Below are 19,172 nucleotides of genomic sequence, written 5' to 3'. Positions count from 1 at the left end.
GATTGTTGACTTTCGCACAGACTACAAAAATCAATTATTTTATGTAAACGCCGCTTACAAAACTGCAAATAAATGACAACAATTCAAGAAGAAAATTTTTTTCGACAATGACTGGTTTTGGCAACATTAATATGTTTTTTTTGTTTGTTTCCAATCCGTTTTTCAGTAGATTCGTCTGAGGGCCAACGATAGTTAGGTGGTGTATATCCTTTACGACAGCGAAGGAACGCGTAGTAAAGATGGACGTAAATGAAAGGAAAAAATATAATTAAGTTTTGCCTGCTGATGCTGTGCTTTATTCACTCTTTGTTTGTTAACAAAATTAATTAGCTTGTTACCTAAGCCGGCTGGTTAACGACAAATTTAGCAGAAAAATGTTTTTTTAAACTAAATATTAAAATTGATTTTTTTTATTTGGAACTTTTTTGCTGCAGACGTTGTAAGTTTCAAAAAGTAAAACTGTAATAATGTATCTATTTCAATGATTGTTAAATTATTGGGTTGAAAAAAAAGAAAGTTTTTTTACATAAGCGTCCAACATACAGGGTGTTTCAGAAAAGGCTGTTCTAAGTTGAAATGATGTACAGCAAAACAGAGAGAGATTGAAAAAAAGAGACAAACGGAATGTTATACATGCAAATCTGGAATTTATCATACACCGGTATTTAAAAATAGTTCAAAGATTGGACATTAGAGATAGCTGTAGTCACAAATGTCATTTAAGTAGAGTATAAAAGTATGCCAATTGGGGTTGTTTCCGAAATTTTGAAAGTACTTTTCTTTCTAAAAGAGCATGCTTAAAAATATAGAATTTAACCATTTTTAAAACAATTTGCCAAAGTTTAATATTTTTTAACAACTATTTTTAACGGTGCACAAATTAAAATTCAATTTTTGCGCTTCTGCTCATGACATCACAAGTGATGGAATACCATTCCCTGATGCCATTATCGCACAGATCAAAGTACCATGTCCTGGCTACGCGGTTGACAGTAAAGCGTAAACCTTTAGCGTGCCAATGGAGTTGGGCGCCAAAGTACATCACTTGTGACGTCGTAAAGACCACGCCGTGTTTTCAAAATCGGACATCAAAAAAGGAAAATAAAATAAATAAATAAATGAAATTAATAGATAAAAAATAACTGTTCGGAAAATAAAAGATTTTTTCTGGCTTCATGTTTTTTTGTTTTGTTTTGTTTTTGTTTATTCCATTAATTTCACTGACTGAAAGTAGTACTTTTAACTGAAGGAAACACCCCATTGAACAAATTTAAAACAGCGTTGCAATGGATTCGAGATGGACATCTTTCATAGTAATAAGATGTATGTAGTTAAAGGGTAAAGTTTGAGGTCATTCATTGTCAAGGGCGCCCATATGCAAAATTATGGGGGGGCTCAGATATTTTCCCTATGGTTTAGCAGGATATTTTCCCCATGGAAGCCAAATTCAGGACTGACTATATTGATTAAAATATGACATTTTTAATAACTTATTCATTAATGGCTGGAGAAGAAATGTTTTTACATTTACGCAAAGAAAAAAGTACTAAAAGCAAGGAAGTTCTAATTTCTAAGGGACGGGGGGGGGGGCTCGATCCCCCCCCCTTGCCCCCCTATATGGGCGTCCATGTTTGCTGCTATGTTTGAGGCATAAGCATCCAACTCAGTAGATGCGAGTTCGAACTTTTTCCCTCGATTGTGTGATGTTACTACTGTGAAAGGTGAACACATGAAAAGTTAATACCATTGCAATGAGAATTAACCTCTGTTTGATAAGACTTTCATACACAGTTTAAAAGACATTTGTGACTTCAGCATCTTCTAATGTCCAATCTTTGAACTATTTTTGCAAATTCAGTGTATAAAAAATCCCATAACTGTCTGTCCAACACATCATTTCTTTCACTTCTCCTTTTCTTAGTTTTTCTATTATATTTTTAAAGTGTAGGACAGTTTGTTCTGAAACACCCTTTACCTTCCAAACATCTGAGCTATTTGTTCCTATACTCATAACAAATTTAACTTTTTTTAAATTCTGGCTTAGCAAAATACCTTGATCCCGCATACTATGTTGTGTTTCAGGATTGTTTCTCAAATCAACTTGAAGTTTGAAATTGTTCAGCGTTTGTTAATAGTGCATGTGTAAGAAAAGGAAATATGTTCCTCCAAATTTTTTTATGGTTCTTTTAAAGGGTGAAACTGGGGAAAATCGTTAGTCACTTGTAGCAGGTAACAACAATTCCATTAGTAGCCACTCTTACTTTTTTGAAACAGTAGCTACTTTTTTTTTACTCAATCAGTTAAACAATATTAAAAAATATTATTGTTTTTAACCCAAAATACATTAACTGATGTAAGTAATTTTTCTTATATAAATTAGTTCACAAAGACTGCGTCTCGATTTTGGTTGAAGCAATTTTGTCAATTCCTCAATGATTTTGCTAACTTTAAATTTATTATTTTATTATTTGAGGTAGAGATCCGTTGGCGATTTTTAAATGATTTTCAATCGTCGTTTTGCTTTCTATTTGGTCGACCTGTGCGCCGGTAGTGATCAGTAGTTACCAGTAGCAATCAGTGGTGGAATAAACAGAATTTAAAGAGGGAGGAGGACGTAAAAGAAAGAAGGCAAAATTTCAAAGTTTAACTTTCAAGAAAATGTGTTTTATTTTTTAAAAGAAAAATACTTGAAGGAAAATATTCACTTTTACTTTAGATTATTGCCACATGTTAGGTTTTTTTTCTGCAATCGAGGTGCGTTTTTTTTTCAATCAAGAATGATCGTGAACCAAAAATCAGCGTAAACATTAAAATTATACTTTAAAGGGAAAATATTAGTGAAAATCAAAAGTTATATAAACATACTTTTAAAAAGTTCTCTGGAAATAACGCCTAACAAAAGGAAAAAATGAGTAAAGCAGTATACAAACCTCAATTTTTCACTCGTATTTCAATACTTTAGGAGGAAGTGAAAGTATTTAAATCTAAAATATTACGTTAAATACATATGTTCGTACAGTAACATCACATTGAAGTTTTTTAACTCTTAAATTACAAAAAAGTTTCAAAGAATAATCGATCATATGATGAAAATACTTGTCAATAATACATATTTGAGGTTCTCTTCATATTTAAGTTTGATTGTGGACAAGGATCAATCGCACTCGTATTCAAATTTTTTTTGTATCATACTGGTGAGCAGAAAAATTTTAAATCTTCTCTGCGCATAAATCAAACGTTCTCTTGTACATGAAGAAACAACGCTAAAGTTTAAAACTACTAATGAAAATTACATTAATTTAATCACCTCTACACTCAGTTTGATGACATGTTGAGCTAAAAAAGAATACTAAATCTTCGGCAGCACTGTAAAAAAAAAAAATGTTTAAAGTTACCTGTGTTAATGGGTGTACCGTTACACGAATTCTGAATTGTATAGCATCATTGTTTAAAAAACTCAAATTGTTGGAGGAACCTTGCACTATGGTTTCAGTAGAATTCACAGCGCATGCGTAAAGATCAAAATCAGCGCAGAGCAGGTAAACTCTTATTAACTGAGCGTAAACCGACCTTGGTAGCCGAGCGGTAGAAGCAACTGCTTTGCGATTCAATGAGACTCGCGTTCTGGGTTCTGACACCACTTAGGTCATTTCCTCTTTCAGTGCAATAAAAATGTCTTTTTGTACATTAAAATAAATACAGATTGTATATTAAAATATTTGGTTTATATTGGTGGTTAAAAAGCATGAACTTGTTAAACCGATCATGAAAGTCAGATAAAAGCTTAATTTTTGGTAATGTGTAACCTTTCAAGCAATTTCTCTAAAAGCATATAGAAATGAGTAGGACATGTTGAGCTAATAATCACTAGTATTCGCTATAGTCACCTTACCAGGGTGTAACCATCCACAAGCGATGTGTAACTTTATACCAGTTATATCAGTTAAGTTACTCCAGAGTAGTGGAGGCAGCTAAGCTGCCACCGATTTTATGGAGTAAGGTTACACATTTTTTTTAAACAGTGAGTTTGAACGATCGAGTCTTTTGACTCGGGGGTAAATATAATCTTTCTGCATCAAAATCACTTGTGTAGAGCACTGATGTATAACAATAATCTTTAGTTTGAAAAAAAAAATGAATTCGTTTTCAGTGACTCATAACACTTACTGAGAATTTATTGTCAAAGAAGGATAAAACAAGAAGGTCGTGTATCAAAAAGTTCATCGGTGTATCAACTTGGGCTGTTTCAAAGATTAAAATGACCAGATGATTTTGAAAACGTCAAATAGAGTATCCTAGCAAGAAATTAATACTTTATTTAACGTTTTCAAAATAATCTCTCACTACGATCAACTATTGCATTGTTCTTGGAGTAACAATATTTAAAGAATGAGGAGAGGGGATTCAAAGAATGTGAACTTTGATGATGTAAACCATGTAGTCCTGCAGTGGCGGATTTACTAAAATAAATCTGGGGTTGCTGGACCAGGGATTGCTCGGCTTCTGGTCTAGATACAAACAGCACAGCTGAGTTCAAGATCCCTTACAACTGGTTTAACCACAGGCAGTGGTGTGTACGGGAGATCCTGGAGTAAAAAGTGACAGATTTACCAAGGTCGTGGTGATCTGATCGGCGGGTTATCGGACTCGTAAGCGGAGGGTCCCTGGATCGATCCCAGCTTAATCGAACCCGGCTCTTCTGTGTTCGTTAATGGTGACTGGAGCACGTTTAATATGGCGTGGTCACAAAGCTCTCCATGGAAATACCTCTAAGGGTGCTGGAGCAAAGATTGCTCGGCTGTTTGCCTGGATAAAAAAATCAGAGCTGTCTTCAGGACCTCATCCAGCTGGTTAAACCACAAATAGTGGTAAGTACAGGAGACCTTGTAGTGTGAAGTGGCGGACTTACCATGTCTCAATTGCGAAGGCATCAACGGCATAGGGGCTCAGAAGGAGATCCGAAAAGAAACATGATGAATATTTTACGTAGTTTTTATAATCTCCAATTGACCCCAAAACGCATTGGCACAGACTTCTAAACCTATAGATTCGCCCCTGATTAGTGTAGTGACCACCAATTTTGTACATTACTAATTTTATACATTTACTAATTTTGTTTTACTAATTTTGTACATTTTACTTTTTAAAATTAACGTACACTGCTCGACCTTGAGAATGCAACACCAATAAGGAGTGTTCAGAAATTTATGCTAATTTTTGAGTAGACGTACGTCACTGAGTTATGTAAATGATGTGAAATGCGCAGCTCTCCGACGGAAGTGAAGTAAGATATAAGGGAAAGAATTTGCAGAATGGGCAATATTCGTGTTGTTATTTCTGACTGGAGAATTATCAAAGAAATTTTGTTTTTGTCTTGGAGGATACGTGTAACACGAGAGAATGCCAGACCGCCGTCAACAAAGGCACTTCCAGCAGATAGACGATTTTACGAGGGGTATGGTGATCGGACTGAGAAGGGGAGGTTGGTCCGTACGTCAAATCTTAGCTGATACCCCCATGGATGCGAGCACGGTGCATCAGCTGTGCCGAAGATGGTTGGAACAACGAAATGTGGCAAGATTGAGGGGTGCAGGGGCAGTCAGAGTGATGTCAGAACGCGTGGATCGACGCATCCACCGACAAGATGGAGCAGACCCACAAGTCACTTGTTCCTCGATTCTGCAGCAGGTGCAAGATACTCTGAATGTTCCCGTGTCAACCAGAACCATTTCCCGTCATTTGGTCGCACGTGGTCTGCAATCACGACGTCCGCTAAGAAGACTGCCATTGACCCCACAACATAGACAGCAACTTTTAGTATGTTGCCGGACTAGAGTGACGTGGATGACAGAATGGCGAAATGTCGTGTTCTCAGATGAATCTCGCTTCTGTTTATCCAGTGGTAGTCGCCGCATATGTGTGTGGCGTCGACGTGAAGACAGATCTAATCCGGCAGTAATTGTGGAACGTTCCACCGCACGACAACGTGGCATAATGGTTTGGCGCGCAATTGCGTACAGTTCTATATCACCTCTAGTTCGTATTCAGGGTACTATGACGGCCCAACGACGCTTGGATAATGTGCTGCGGCCGGTGGCAATCCCTTATCTTTAAGGGCTACCGAATGCAATTTTTCAGCAGGATAACGCCCGACCACACAGTGCTCGCATCTGCCAACATGCTCTCCAAGGCACGCAGATGCTTCCCTGGCCACCATACTCTCCTGACCTGTCACCAATTGAACATGTGTGGGATGTGATTGGACGCCGTTTGCAGACTCTGTCCCTGCCTCGTTCAGAAGACGAACTGTGCCAAATGGTTGAAATTTAACGAAGAGCCAACATTCTGGACACCATCCGTACCCTTATTGACTCTATGCCTAGACGTGTTTCTTTGTGTGTCGCTGTCCGCGGTGGTCCTACATCCTACTGAGCCAACGCCGTACTCGCTCTGTATTCTGCCTATCATTTTGAAATTAAGATCATTTATTATTCCTTGCTGGTCTTTTTTCCAAATTTCATCACTTTCTGACCACTCCTTCTTGGTGTTGCATTTTCAATGTCGAGCAGTGTATTCATATCAATTTAGAGTAATAAAGTAAATGAGCTCTAATAAAATTATGTAGGACCTCCAACAATTGCTGCCGTCATCTCATCTTCTGTGCTTGGAGCTATTTTAATTTGGAAGTACAGACCAAAGGCGAAGAATTTGATTGCTGGAATGGCTTTGACAGAATTCCTCTCAGCTGCTTTTTTCCTCCTTTTCATGATTCCATACTGTGGCGATATTGAGATGAATAGTTACGGCAGAGATAATAACGGGTAAAAAGATGTTTCAAGCTCTCTAAATTTTGTTGAAAGAAATTGTCTTGCACTAATACGAAAAATTCAATAAAAAAAAAAAAAAACCTTCTTATTTAAACAACACTTTTAAAAATGTTAATCCTTATGTCGAATTTTTTTTTATCACAACGTTGATACTGCTGTGTGCAGGTAAACGGCAGTATCTGCAGAAATGAGTTTTCGAGACATTTGAAGAAATGTGTGGTGGATTCAATTCTATTAGACGTTTTTTTTGCGCCTTTTTTTCAGTAAAAACCAAAAAAGCGAGCTTGTACCATAAAGATAACGTGCAATAGATAACAAAAATGCAAAAAAAAAAAAAAAAAAAAAAAAAAAAAAAAAAAAAAAAAAAAAAAAAAAAAAAAAAAAAAAAAAAAAAAAACGAAAAATGTGCAGTTACTGCTTTTTACCTGCGAATGGCAGAATACACCTCTGCGTGTGCTTCCTTCGTAGTTTTGAGAATAGTTCGACGATTTTCAACTTCACGGCACACATTAACGCGGCCAGAATTTGTCTTCTGGGAATTGAATGCTTAGCGATAAATATTTATTATATAAATATTGTTATATTAGAATTGACAATATATATTAAAACCAAAGGTTATGAGAGGTTGATCATCAAAAGCTCTTTTTGCTGAGACTTTGGCATTTTTTTTACTAATTGACGCCATTTTCAGTTTTTGATGTTAGCGCTACTTACATGTCTTTAGCTAACACTGTACCAATGAGGGGAAAAAATGATGAGATAAAGATTAAAACAAAAATAGAATCATGTACAAGTCGAAAATAGTTTTCTAAAATAAATTTTCTTTATTACTGTAAGCAATCTGTACTAATGTTCTGACATAATTAATTGAAATGAATGATGCTGTAAAAGAAGCAGTCGAAAACTTCGTACAATAAAATGAATACAAATACGAACAACGTTTCTGCATGTACAAAAAAATAATTAAAAAGAGTTACAAAAACTCTGCACACAACTGCTTCGAGGTTACAAAAACAAACACCTTTAACAGTGCATTAAGAAAAAAATGGTAAACAAAGTCCGACGACGGAGAAGTGAACGAGAAATGTAAGACGAGAATGAGTTAATAGACTGGAAGTGTCCGGAACCGGAAAGGTGACGTCACTGAAAACAGCAAGGACATCTGTATTTATACAAAACGTCATGGACAATACACTATATAAAAATCAATATACACTGGTGTGCAAAAATTAAGGACGAGACGGTTTTTTCAATATAACTTTGTACAAAAGCTTTCCAAATCAACACATTTAATACCGTAAGATCCCCAATACGTAAGGAAATGTGTAATGAACGCAACACTTACTAAAAGAGAAATTAGAGGGATAAAAATTGAAAAAGTAGCATGGAGCGCAATGCGACTGAAGGCCGAAACATCCCTGTGATGGGTGTCCAGCAAGAAACATCCGGTCTTTATTAGGGGATATGATCTCCCCCGACTGCTAGGCAGGTTTCACAGCGTCTGCTCATGCTGAGAATGAGGGTGTCAATGAGTTGTTGTGGCATTGCTGCCCATTTGTCTTGCAGCGCCAAGCGAAGCTCCCGAATCGTTACTGGTGGTAAGGTACGAGCTGCCAAGCGTCTGCCTAGAAAATCCCATACATGATCGATGGGATGAGGTCCGGAGATCGTGCCGGCCAATCCATACGTTCAATATCCTCACTCTCTAAGAGCTGTTCGGCAGCTACTGTGCGATGACATGGTGCATTGTCGTCCATGAAAAGGAACTGCGGACCCATAGCGCCTCTTAAAAGACGCACATATGGAAGAAGAATCTCGTTACAATAACGGGTCCCGTTGACTGAATCTGCGTCGAAGATGTGAAGGTCTCTACGACTACCAAGCATGATGCCTCCCCAAACGAGAACACCGCGACCTCCATACCTGTCCTTTTCAATGATGTTTGAGGGATGATTGCGGCTTCCCCGCTCTCTCCAGATGAGTATGCGATGATAATCGCTACTCAGATTGAATCTGCTCTCATCTGTAAAGAGTACTCGTCCCCATTCATTGTCTCTCCAATTCCGGTGTTCCCGGCACCACATAGAACTTCTTCTTCGATGGGCAGGCGTTAGAGGTACACACCGTATAGGTGTCGTGCAAACAGACCACCACCGTGCAGTCTTCTGGCCACGGTAAAACGCGATATCGGTCGTCCAGTCGCCTGTGTCGTGTGTCTAGCGATTTCTCCCGTTGTCTGCCGCCTGTTTCTTCTGGCCTGTCAGACAATATACCGGTCATCTGGACGACCGGTGTGGTTCCTCGTGGACGACCACTACTGAACCCCCGGATAGCTGTTCCTGTAGTTTGAAATTGTCTCCGAAGTCGTGAAACGATGCTGTGAGCAATTCCGAACTCTGCAGCCACACTTGTCACACTGCGGCCTTCCTCCAACTTTCCAATGATTCGACCTCGGGTAAAAGCATCCAGATGTCGTCTAACAGATTGATTATTCGCCATTTCTCGCTGAGGCAGCAACTCGGTGTGATTTTAACTGCTATACGGCGTGCAATCTCTTTGCCAGAAATACTGATCTTACACCGACAACATGCTTTATACTACTCAGACGCTCCCCCATTACTTCTGCCTGTATATCTGCGCATGTGCTACGGTACATCACCTTACATAATCTCCTGATTGGTCTTTCTGTCCGCTCTGCCTCTTCGTTCAGCTGATATTCTAATTTTTCGACTTCGTCCTTAATTTTTGCACACCAGTGTATATATATATATATATATATATATATATATATATATATATATATATATATATATATATATATATATATATATATTAAAGGAAAGATTCCCAAACTGCAGGGAAAGGTATCATGCACACCCCGTATTTTTGTCTTACATTTACCGCTCATTTGTCTGTCATCGGACTTAGTGTGCAATTTTTTCTTTTACGTGCTGATGAAAGGATTTGTTTTTATAACCTCGAAACAGCTGTTTGCAAAGCTCTTAAAGTCTTTTTAATTGATATTTGTACATGTATAAACGTTGTACGTATTTTTGCCATGAATGATGCTGTTGGTTTTGAAACTCGCATCTTTGATTTATGGATTTACACTCGTATAAAAATAAATACTAAATTCTTACTTAAAGTAAATTTACAAAGTGACTTCGATTAAAGGTAAATATAAAATTAATGAACATTTTTTCAGAAGCAAATTTTTCCACGGTAATAAATGCATTTATGTTAGGAAATTATTTTAAAACTATTTTTAAGCTAGCTTAAATTAGGTTAAATTTCTTTTAAATTTTACTTTAAGAGCTTTTCTGTTTTTAAAACTAAATGACAAGGCTCCTGTTGTAGTGTACTTCTTTAATATGCATTTTTAATTAAAAAAGTAAGGCAAACAAAATCTAGACGTTCAGAAGTCTGGCAGTTTATGAACATCTTTTCACGAAACTATTTCGTGAGTTTTTTTGTAAGCGAAAATTTTGTGACATTTGATGGTGCTTTTCTGAGAGTGTAAGCACAAATTAAATTTAAAATTCCGATATTTTTTAAACACTGTAGCACTTAGTACATGCACATAAAACATTTTTTTTTTTATAAATCTAAGTAATGAAAAACAAAAGTTGGAGAACATTTATGGTTATCAGGTTGCGGGCTTCACCCATTCGATAATCAGCCCGAAACCCCTTAACGCGCATGCCGCAGATAACGAACGGAGTTGCTTTTTGCTACGTTGTAATAGCGCTTTTCTCCCCATTTTGCTCTCGGGATTTTAATGTAGTTTTTGCTGTTCAGCTTGCATTCGAAAATCGCTGCGCTTTATTAGTTTTTTTGGCACTGAATTAAATAGTGCAATAAAATACAAGGTTGCTAATATGTGCTGAAATATTCATTAAATTTACACAGTACATAACGGAAAAATAATAAACAATAGAGGATAGGACGAAAAGCAATTATTTTTATAACACTAATTATTTTATTGATTTATTTTTCTTTTTGCTTTTATCTCAGTATATCATTCTTTTCTTTTTATACACTTAAGAAATCAAAACTGTTAAATGTAAGATGATCTACCTTTCAAAAGGGCTCAACAAAACATTCTTCAAACAATTGACTGATCGATCCCACCTGTGAGCAAGGGGTTTGAATTGACAAAAACGCTTTAACTGTGGGAATGATTTTCTAAGCGGATAAAAAGTATTCTTCGGTGTCTTTTGATACATTGTGACCCTTCAAAACGACCAATAAACACAGAGACATCTCTTTGCTTTCCGGTTCTTTTATCGTAATTGCGATGACTTTTAAATCTCTTCTGAGTGTCCAGATATCAGTTGCTCAAGCGTGGGAAGTATTTTAAAGATAAATGATTACAAAAGATCAAAACTTGCGGCTAATCCCCTATTTCCCTAAAGAATACTTTTGTGCATGCAACTAAAAGCCCCCAGCTGAAAGAGGAATAACAGAGACTGCCTGGGCGGATTCCCTAATTAGATGTCCCCCTTGGTGTCTTGCGGTCAACCCTTCCACATTATTTTCTTACAACAAAACAGTTTGAATCAGAAAGGAATTTCAAAGCAAGCTTTACTGCCTGCATTTGGGAACATGTCTTCAGAAGAAAAAAAAGAAAATCTTGCTTGAAATCGAGTCGAATTGTTTTTCTTATTTTAAAACATATTTGGATAAATTTTAGTTAGTTTCATAGGATTATTTACTAATTAAGGCAACTTGATTATTGAAAGGAAACCAAATATTTATTTCTATTTTTAAAATCTCATAAATAAAGGCGCAATTAAAACATTGGAGCTATTTTAAAACAATAAATAAAATCTGAAAAAGAAAGGGAGAAAAGGAATGTTTCGTTTCGTATGAGTAAAGCGAAAATAACTCAAGCTATTATAATTTCATTTGTACTGTAGTATATATTTTATGTTTTGCATGGTCAACTATTACGTATAATCAATTTGGTCGTCATAATTTTTATTTGTGAAATTAAAAATATTCAAAACTGTATCACTAAAAAGCCATCAAAGGATGCCGCGAATATAAAAAGTTAAAATTTAAGTTTGAAAATATCACGATTTAAAAATAATTAAATAATAAAAAATAATAATAGTATACAAATAAATAAAAAGCGTAGTAAACACATTATAATTAAAAAAAACATACTCGTACAAAATTAAGATGTGTAAGATAATTTTTAAAAAATGTTGTGTAAAATAAATTATAAAATTTGAGGATTTTGAACAATTTAGTGAAGGTTGCTTGTGTAAGAAGGTGGATTTTTGATAAGAAGAATAAAAAATTCTGTTTATTTGCTTTATTCAGGCATAGAAATATTGTTAAATGTGTAAGGAAATATTTTCACACTTGTTCATCAGGAGTTCAAATGCCAGAATGCTAAGAAACAAAGCTTCCACGAAAAGATAAAAAATATAATGCCTGATTATTCGAAGCATTATACGTGTCCCATTTATGAGTACTTGAAAGGTTAATATCTTAGTAAAATAAAATAAATTACAACAAGTTTCGTGAAATACTGTAAGTTACATCCCTTTTGTCTAAGGAAAAGAGCTTGATTACCGCTCCCCTAAAAGCACCAGAACCCAACAGAGAAGCGCAATAACAGGGTTCTGCCCCTGGAAGGATCGCCGACACATATTCGGCCGAGGCAAAAACTGCTAGAAACGCCGTGACGACACAGGTTCGTCGAAGGCAATTAGGAACCATTTTCTTGCGACGAGCCTGAATCGGCCGGGGCAGTATTAACACAAACTGCGCGGCCGATCCTGTATCGGCCGGGGCAAAGAATGGGTTCAATGAGGAATGAAGCAGCAGCCCAGTAAATAAAACCATCTAACCCATGGATACACTCCTAGAAATGCAAAGCTTACTTCAAGGGTTCTTCAATTTTAGGAAGACTTTGGATGCATTTCTGAGTGTAAAAGATATTATTTCTAAATATTTAACTTTTTGAATTGCGATCAAGGAAAGTTACTGTAACCAGTTGAAGAACTTGTTTCCAAATAGAGTTAAGTCATATTTTCTATTCTTAATAAAACGTGGTTTTGTTATGCAATGTGTAATATTGATTTTAAGAACAAAATAATTTTTCCAGGTAATCTCTGAATGATAATAACATTTATATTATACGGCTAATAAAATCTTAAAAGTATCGTTATTCAAAAAAAAAAAAAAAACTATTTTGGAACAAACTTGACTTATGTTCTTTTAGCACACAAACAAATAACGAAATTAACTTTCTTTCATTTAAAAGTAGTTCAAGTTTTCTTTATGTGTAAATACAGCATAAATTGCACAATTTTGGAATTTAATAAGTTTCCTCAAATTTTCATTTACAAATCTATTTCTTCATCGCTATTATTACTTCCACTTATGTTTCGCGTTATGAGTATCGTTGCAAGGTTTATAATAAAAATTCAAAACATTCGTGCAGTTTGTTAGTTAACAACGCTTCAAGTAATCTGAAAACATTTTTTTTTTGTTTCATACTGCTTTTAGGCTTTATTTCAGAAGAGGTGCACTAAAGAATTTTTCCCGTGAGTCCTCTTGAAGGAAACCGCGTGATTTCAAGGAAATATGTGGTTCGTTAAACTTGATTTAATTCCTTTTTGTATGAAACTTACGTGCAACTTAATTCTTTTCGGGGAAAAAAAAAACACGAATTTTATCAATGTTTTAGTTTTCTCAAAGAATCAGTTGTTGAAAAATCTGACTAAACGCTTTTGGAAACAAACTCTTCAATTCACCCCTGACCCTCTTTCCAAATTACGAACTGTTTATTTACTAGGGTTTGCTTATTAATTGTTCAGACTACCCTACATTTAATGAATACTATAGGATTTTTTTTCAAATCAGTTATTTCAAAATCTTGTTTCAGCTATCTTCTGATTTGAAATTTCGTCTGTTACAGATTGATTTTGACAGAAGAATGCAATGCGAATTGTAATTGCTCTAAATCCACTTACAATCCTGTTTGTGGTCCTGACGGTAAAACAACTTATTTTTCTCCCTGTTTTGCTGGATGTACAGTGGAGACAACTTTGCTTTCGAAAAAGGTATGAGAATGACTTGGTTACGATAATTTTACAAATATGCTACATTTTGGGAAGCTATTGGGCAATTTCAAACCAACGTAGCCATTTTACAACTAAATTGAAAAACTTAGTAGGTCGCATGCGGCTCATTTGTAGTAGATTTAAATTTATTAATTAGCTATAACATACTTTTGTTCAGTGTTTATTGATTAACGTGAATCCGCTGTCTAATTTCGTAATTCCTGTATTAAGAAGCTTAAAACGACCATTGGAGCAGGACTAAAAATTTTAGTGACCAGTGAGTGAGCGCAACGAACTAAAATCGTCCAGTGATCTTTATGGGATTGCGTCCGCAGTTCTGTGGGTTGCCGGGTGTTTACAAGCAGGAGAAGGTGGCCTCATAGTGCCTTCAGAAACTGCTGCTAGAAGGGGCTGTTATACGTGTGATGTCACGCATTTTTATGAGAATATATTTTTGAAAAATAGCGTGACATGTGACAAAAGGGTGGGAGGGAAGAGGTACGGTGAAGTAAACACTTTGTGACAAAGGTGGAAAGGGTCAAAAATCTTGAAAAAAAAAAAAAAAAACATCATTTATGCCCAGTCGTTTGCTATTCTGGTCAAGAAAAACAGCAATGACAAATAAAAAAAAATGTATTAGCAAAAGTGAACGTGTCTGGCCCTTGAAAACGTTTAAACTGATTATTTAATAAATTAATTTGCAAAGAAAGACTCTCTGAAAACGCATTATCGTAACAAACTTCCTAAAATAGTAGAGATTCATGGAAATTCTGTGAAAAGCTTGTAATATTTCAAAAATTTTATAAAATGATAAAACCAATGATTTCTAGTTTATGCCTTAAGTTGGCTCAAAAGTAGGGAGGGGCGATACACCGACATATCGTCATTAATCGGTATGTATCTACTACCGCGATAACGATATTTAAATTTCTATCCGTACGATATATCGCTTGAAAAGGAAATACGGGACTCAATTACGGATAAATTAAAATACTGACTCAAAAAACATAAGCTTTCATAGTTCGGTAAATGGGTAAGTGTTTAAAATTTCAAGAAATTATCTGCTTTCTTCAAACAGATATTTAATATTTAATTATAGTAAAAGGAAAAATTAACAACGCCGTCGAAGGTCAAGGTGAACCCCTTGTCAGTTAGGTCAGCGAATCCCCTCTCCCCATAAAGTTTTCAAACTTATACTTCTTCGACTCAGAGCGAGGCCCTTCCAAGGACCGCGCCCCTAATTTGTGACAAAGCTGACATAAGCCACTCGTGGGCTCTGAAAAATGAATATGTGTTGGTTAAGAAAGCATCTTAATGTAACAAATAAAAAATAATCAATTGAGGTATCAACACGATTCATAGTTCAAATTACACATAAACCATTGAAATTGCGCTAAATAAAAGGTTTGAAAAATGCTGAACCGCAATATTATCATTTGAAAAAAAATGAAAAACGAAAAAATCCTAATGAGATTACTTTTGTGGCAAGTTTATCTCAGTAGAGGGAGTGCAACTCATCTGAACGAAAAACGAAACTAAAAGGAAAAACATAAATTCCATTCATGACATTGCCGGCAGCTCCGAGCGATGCACGAAAATAGGAATTTTAATAAGTTCTACGCATTTATGGCGATATGCGCGAAAATTGGGTTTTTATATAAGTTCTACGCATTTTCGGCGATGAAGCATATTTTGGATGGATGCGCGAAAATAGAGTTTTTATATAAGTTCTACGCATTTTCGGCGATGAAGCATATTTTGGATGGACGGGCGAAAATACGGTCTTTATATAAGTTCTACGCATTAACGGATTTGAAGCCGTAATGATTCATTGCAGCTCTATTGCTTAGTATTTTTTGAGTTTAGTTTATAAGATTTGTCGTCAAATACCGGAATTAAAAAAGTGAAGACATTTTCGTATTCGTTTTTCTGTTAAATTGCTTGTGAAATAATGAAACTGATGGGAAAATTGATTTACCTAACAATATGCATTTTGGATTGGATCTGCTGAAGAAAAATTGATTGCATTTTTAAAATCAACTTTAAAAAATGTGTGTATCGTTAGAAAACAATTAGGAAAACAATCGTTTCATATGTGTTGTATATTATATAACCAAATGACAATTTTATTAATGTAAATTCAGAATTTGAGTCAGATTTTTGCCAAATATGACAGAGAGGTCCTTTGATACTAAATATTTCACATAAGGTAGTTTTCGTTCGCAATCGTAACCACTCAACGCCCCCTCCCACTGGGGGTTTCCTTTTACGAATCCACAGTTTTCAACGGATCTTTGCCGAATTTGGCACAGCGATTCTTTGATGGTCAAGAATTGTCATAGGGTTTTTGGTCTACCTAAGGGGGAAGGAGGGAGGGTGCGAATAAACCACAAGGGGGGTTTTCTTATGCAAATCCAGTTTATGTCGGATTTTTTCAAACATGGCACAGAGATCCTTTGATGCTCAGGAATTCACATCGGGTAGTTTTCGTTCGCACAATCGGGACCCCCTCCCCCTTCCACCAAGGGTTTCCTTTTATGAATCCACAGTTTGAGTCGGATCTTTGCCGAATTTGGATCAGCAATACTTTGATGCTTAGGAATTTTCATAGGGAGTTTTTCGCCTACCGATGAGGGAGGGGAGGGGGAGAAAACACCCCACGGAGGTTTTCCTTTCCTTATGCAAATCGAGTATACGTCGGATTTTTGTAAAACATTTGCAGACAGGTCCTTTGATGCTCAAGAATTCACTTAGAGGGTAGTTTTCGTTCGCAATGGGAGTCACCCTCCCTCCCTTAGAGGAGTTCTTTATACAAATCCTGTTTGCCAAATTTGGCATGGCAGTTCTTTGATGGTCAGGAATTGCCATAGGGGTTTTCGGCAACCTATGAGGAAAGGGGGGAGGGTGCGAATACACCCCACGAGGGGTTTTCCTAATGCAAATCCCGTTTCCGTCGGATTTTTTTCTAAACATGGCGCAGTGGTCCTTTGATGCTCAGGAATTCACATAAGTTTTTTTTCATCAAAATGGGGTGTATGGGGACCACCTTGGTAGATGTCGTCAGAAAAGGCAGAATGATTACAAAAAAATCCAATGGTGCAAAATTTTAAATTTTGAGTCATAAAATTGTGTTTTCTACAAATTGGCGGAAAATGTTTGTGCTATTTTTTTCTTTCTTTTTTAAACCTGATTGTTAATTAGTGTCTCTAGACGAAACTTTTATTTTCGAGGTAGACGTGTAACGTCGGGTAATGCAGCTAGTGACATATAAATCAAAAGCATATTTCATAGTTCTGTGGGTTTAATGGGTGTATAGCTGCATTCTTTAAAGATTTATTATTAGTATTTTACTTAATGTTACTCAACTAAGAAGTAAAAAGTCTTAAAGCAAGAGCTGTTAAATAACTAAAAATAAACTATTTAAGACGTCAATACGAAATATAGTTCAAAGTACATTTAAATTATTGAGACTGCTCAAATTGAATGATTTAAACAAAGTATTGAATTGAATATTTAAAACGTTTTCGTTGCGAAGCACCTTTGTCATGCATTGTGCTATACCATTTGCACGCCCTCCAGGAAAGTTTTGAATCAGTGAAGTAATTGTATTTATTATATTTGGAAATGTTTTTTGTTGTTTTTCAATCCTTTGCACCCCCCCCCCCATTTTCACGTTATAATGAAAATATAGATATTTGGAGAGCGATCTATCGCGGTATTAAAATTCTTATATCGCCCAGTCCTACTCAAAAGTTGTTTTAGAAGAGAATTTTCTAAGGAAATAACTAACCATGTTATTTTTTTCTTATAATATATCGTGAAAAGTAACCTATCATTTGTCGTGAATTAATGTCGCTTCCGAAAAATGTAGGTCAAATATCACACTTAATTATTGTATGTATTAAAACTAAACTTTAAATATTCGATGGCATTAACGCATATTTTCTTGTGGTTAAAATTATCATATTTTTTTTCTTCAAATTTCTTCTTAGTAGCAAATAAAAAAACTATCCAATATCATTTACATTACTTAATTTTAACAAGTAATAATTAGGGTACTTTTTATTTTATTTTAAACTATACTTTTAGGCAATATGACAGGAGGAGGTGAGGGGATTAGGTGAAGTGTGAAACTTTGTGACAAATAGGGGAGGGAAAAGTCAAATATTTTGACAAAAAGTGACATTTAAGTGAACAGCTCCTGAAAAATAAACTGCTCAATACATTAAAAACTGTGTGTTTTTTTTTCTTGAAATAAATTTATGTTGTTTTTTAAATTAGGTTTTTACAAATTGTTCTTGCATTGCATTCCAAGATGGAGAAAACGGTTCGTTTGTGACTCCTGGATACTGCAAAGAAGAAAGCTGTTGGTCCCAGGCGACAATTTACGTAGTTATGTTGCCGGTTCTGCACTCAGCGATGAACATTCTTAGAGTGGCATACACACTGATATGCTTACGGTAAATACCCTTGTAATATAGATCACTTCCAGAGAGATATCCATGTCCAATCTAACGCAATTAAAGATATTTATAGACATATTAGATTTTATGCTTTGCTGATGTATGAATTTTATATTCTATAAAAACTGATTTAACTCAAAGTTTAAACAAGTGAGAAAGAAAAAAGTCATTTTTCTTCACTGGAATTTGCAACAAACTACGGGTTGGTTAATAAGTAACTTTTTCCTCAACATGCAAAGTCCTATAGCGGCCTATCTTCTGAACCAATCAAACTGAAATCTTAGATACGGTTATTTGAAGGTACACGCTCGAGAGTATAATGTTTTCCAGCAACGCAGTGATCATGGTTACATTTATACTAAGCCAATTTCGAATTTTGTTAATGGCAACATCCATTTTTCCTTGCTCAAATTGGTCATCGTATTAAAAAACCACAAATGGTGTTGGAGCAGTGTGAAGAAAATTGCTGACTTAAAACATTTGTAAAGATGACTATTTTTAGACCTAGTGGCTGTACAAAAGAGGAATATTTTCGAAGCACTTTACATGACTCACTGGGTTAGACATTACTAGAAGTGCAAACCCCAAAACATCAAGGACAAAACGTTACTTGTGAAAAAAAAAAAAAAAAAAAAAAAACTTTAAAATGCAGTGTGAATGGTGTAAGTTTTTTCAGGCTAATGTTCAAACTTGCTAGCGAACAATTTTCGTCGTATGCTAATCGTACCACCCCTATTTTTGGTTTTTCAATATTCATATCCGTAAGCACTTCCTTATTTAAAGGCATCACAATCTCGAGCACC

The 19,172-nt window shown here is 35.6% G+C and overlaps 1 protein-coding gene across 1 annotated transcript in view; it reads left to right on the top strand.

The window, feature by feature from the left end:
- LOC129222902 (solute carrier organic anion transporter family member 74D-like) overlaps positions 1 to 19,172 on the top strand; it is a 40,843-nt gene that overhangs the window by 9,347 nt on the left and 12,324 nt on the right. Inside the window, exons 5-7 of the mRNA XM_054857463.1 lie at positions 6,626 to 6,821; positions 13,762 to 13,906; positions 18,188 to 18,366. Coding sequence (XP_054713438.1) covers positions 6,626 to 6,821; positions 13,762 to 13,906; positions 18,188 to 18,366 — 520 coding nt within the window. The remainder of the gene's footprint in view (positions 1 to 6,625; positions 6,822 to 13,761; positions 13,907 to 18,187; positions 18,367 to 19,172) is intronic.

This window comes from Uloborus diversus, chromosome 5 (assembly GCF_026930045.1).
Source record: "Uloborus diversus isolate 005 chromosome 5, Udiv.v.3.1, whole genome shotgun sequence".
Taxonomy (NCBI): domain Eukaryota; kingdom Metazoa; phylum Arthropoda; class Arachnida; order Araneae; family Uloboridae; genus Uloborus; species Uloborus diversus.
The sequence above is the reverse complement of the archived record's forward strand: the minus strand, read 5'-3'. Positions and strand labels throughout refer to the sequence as shown.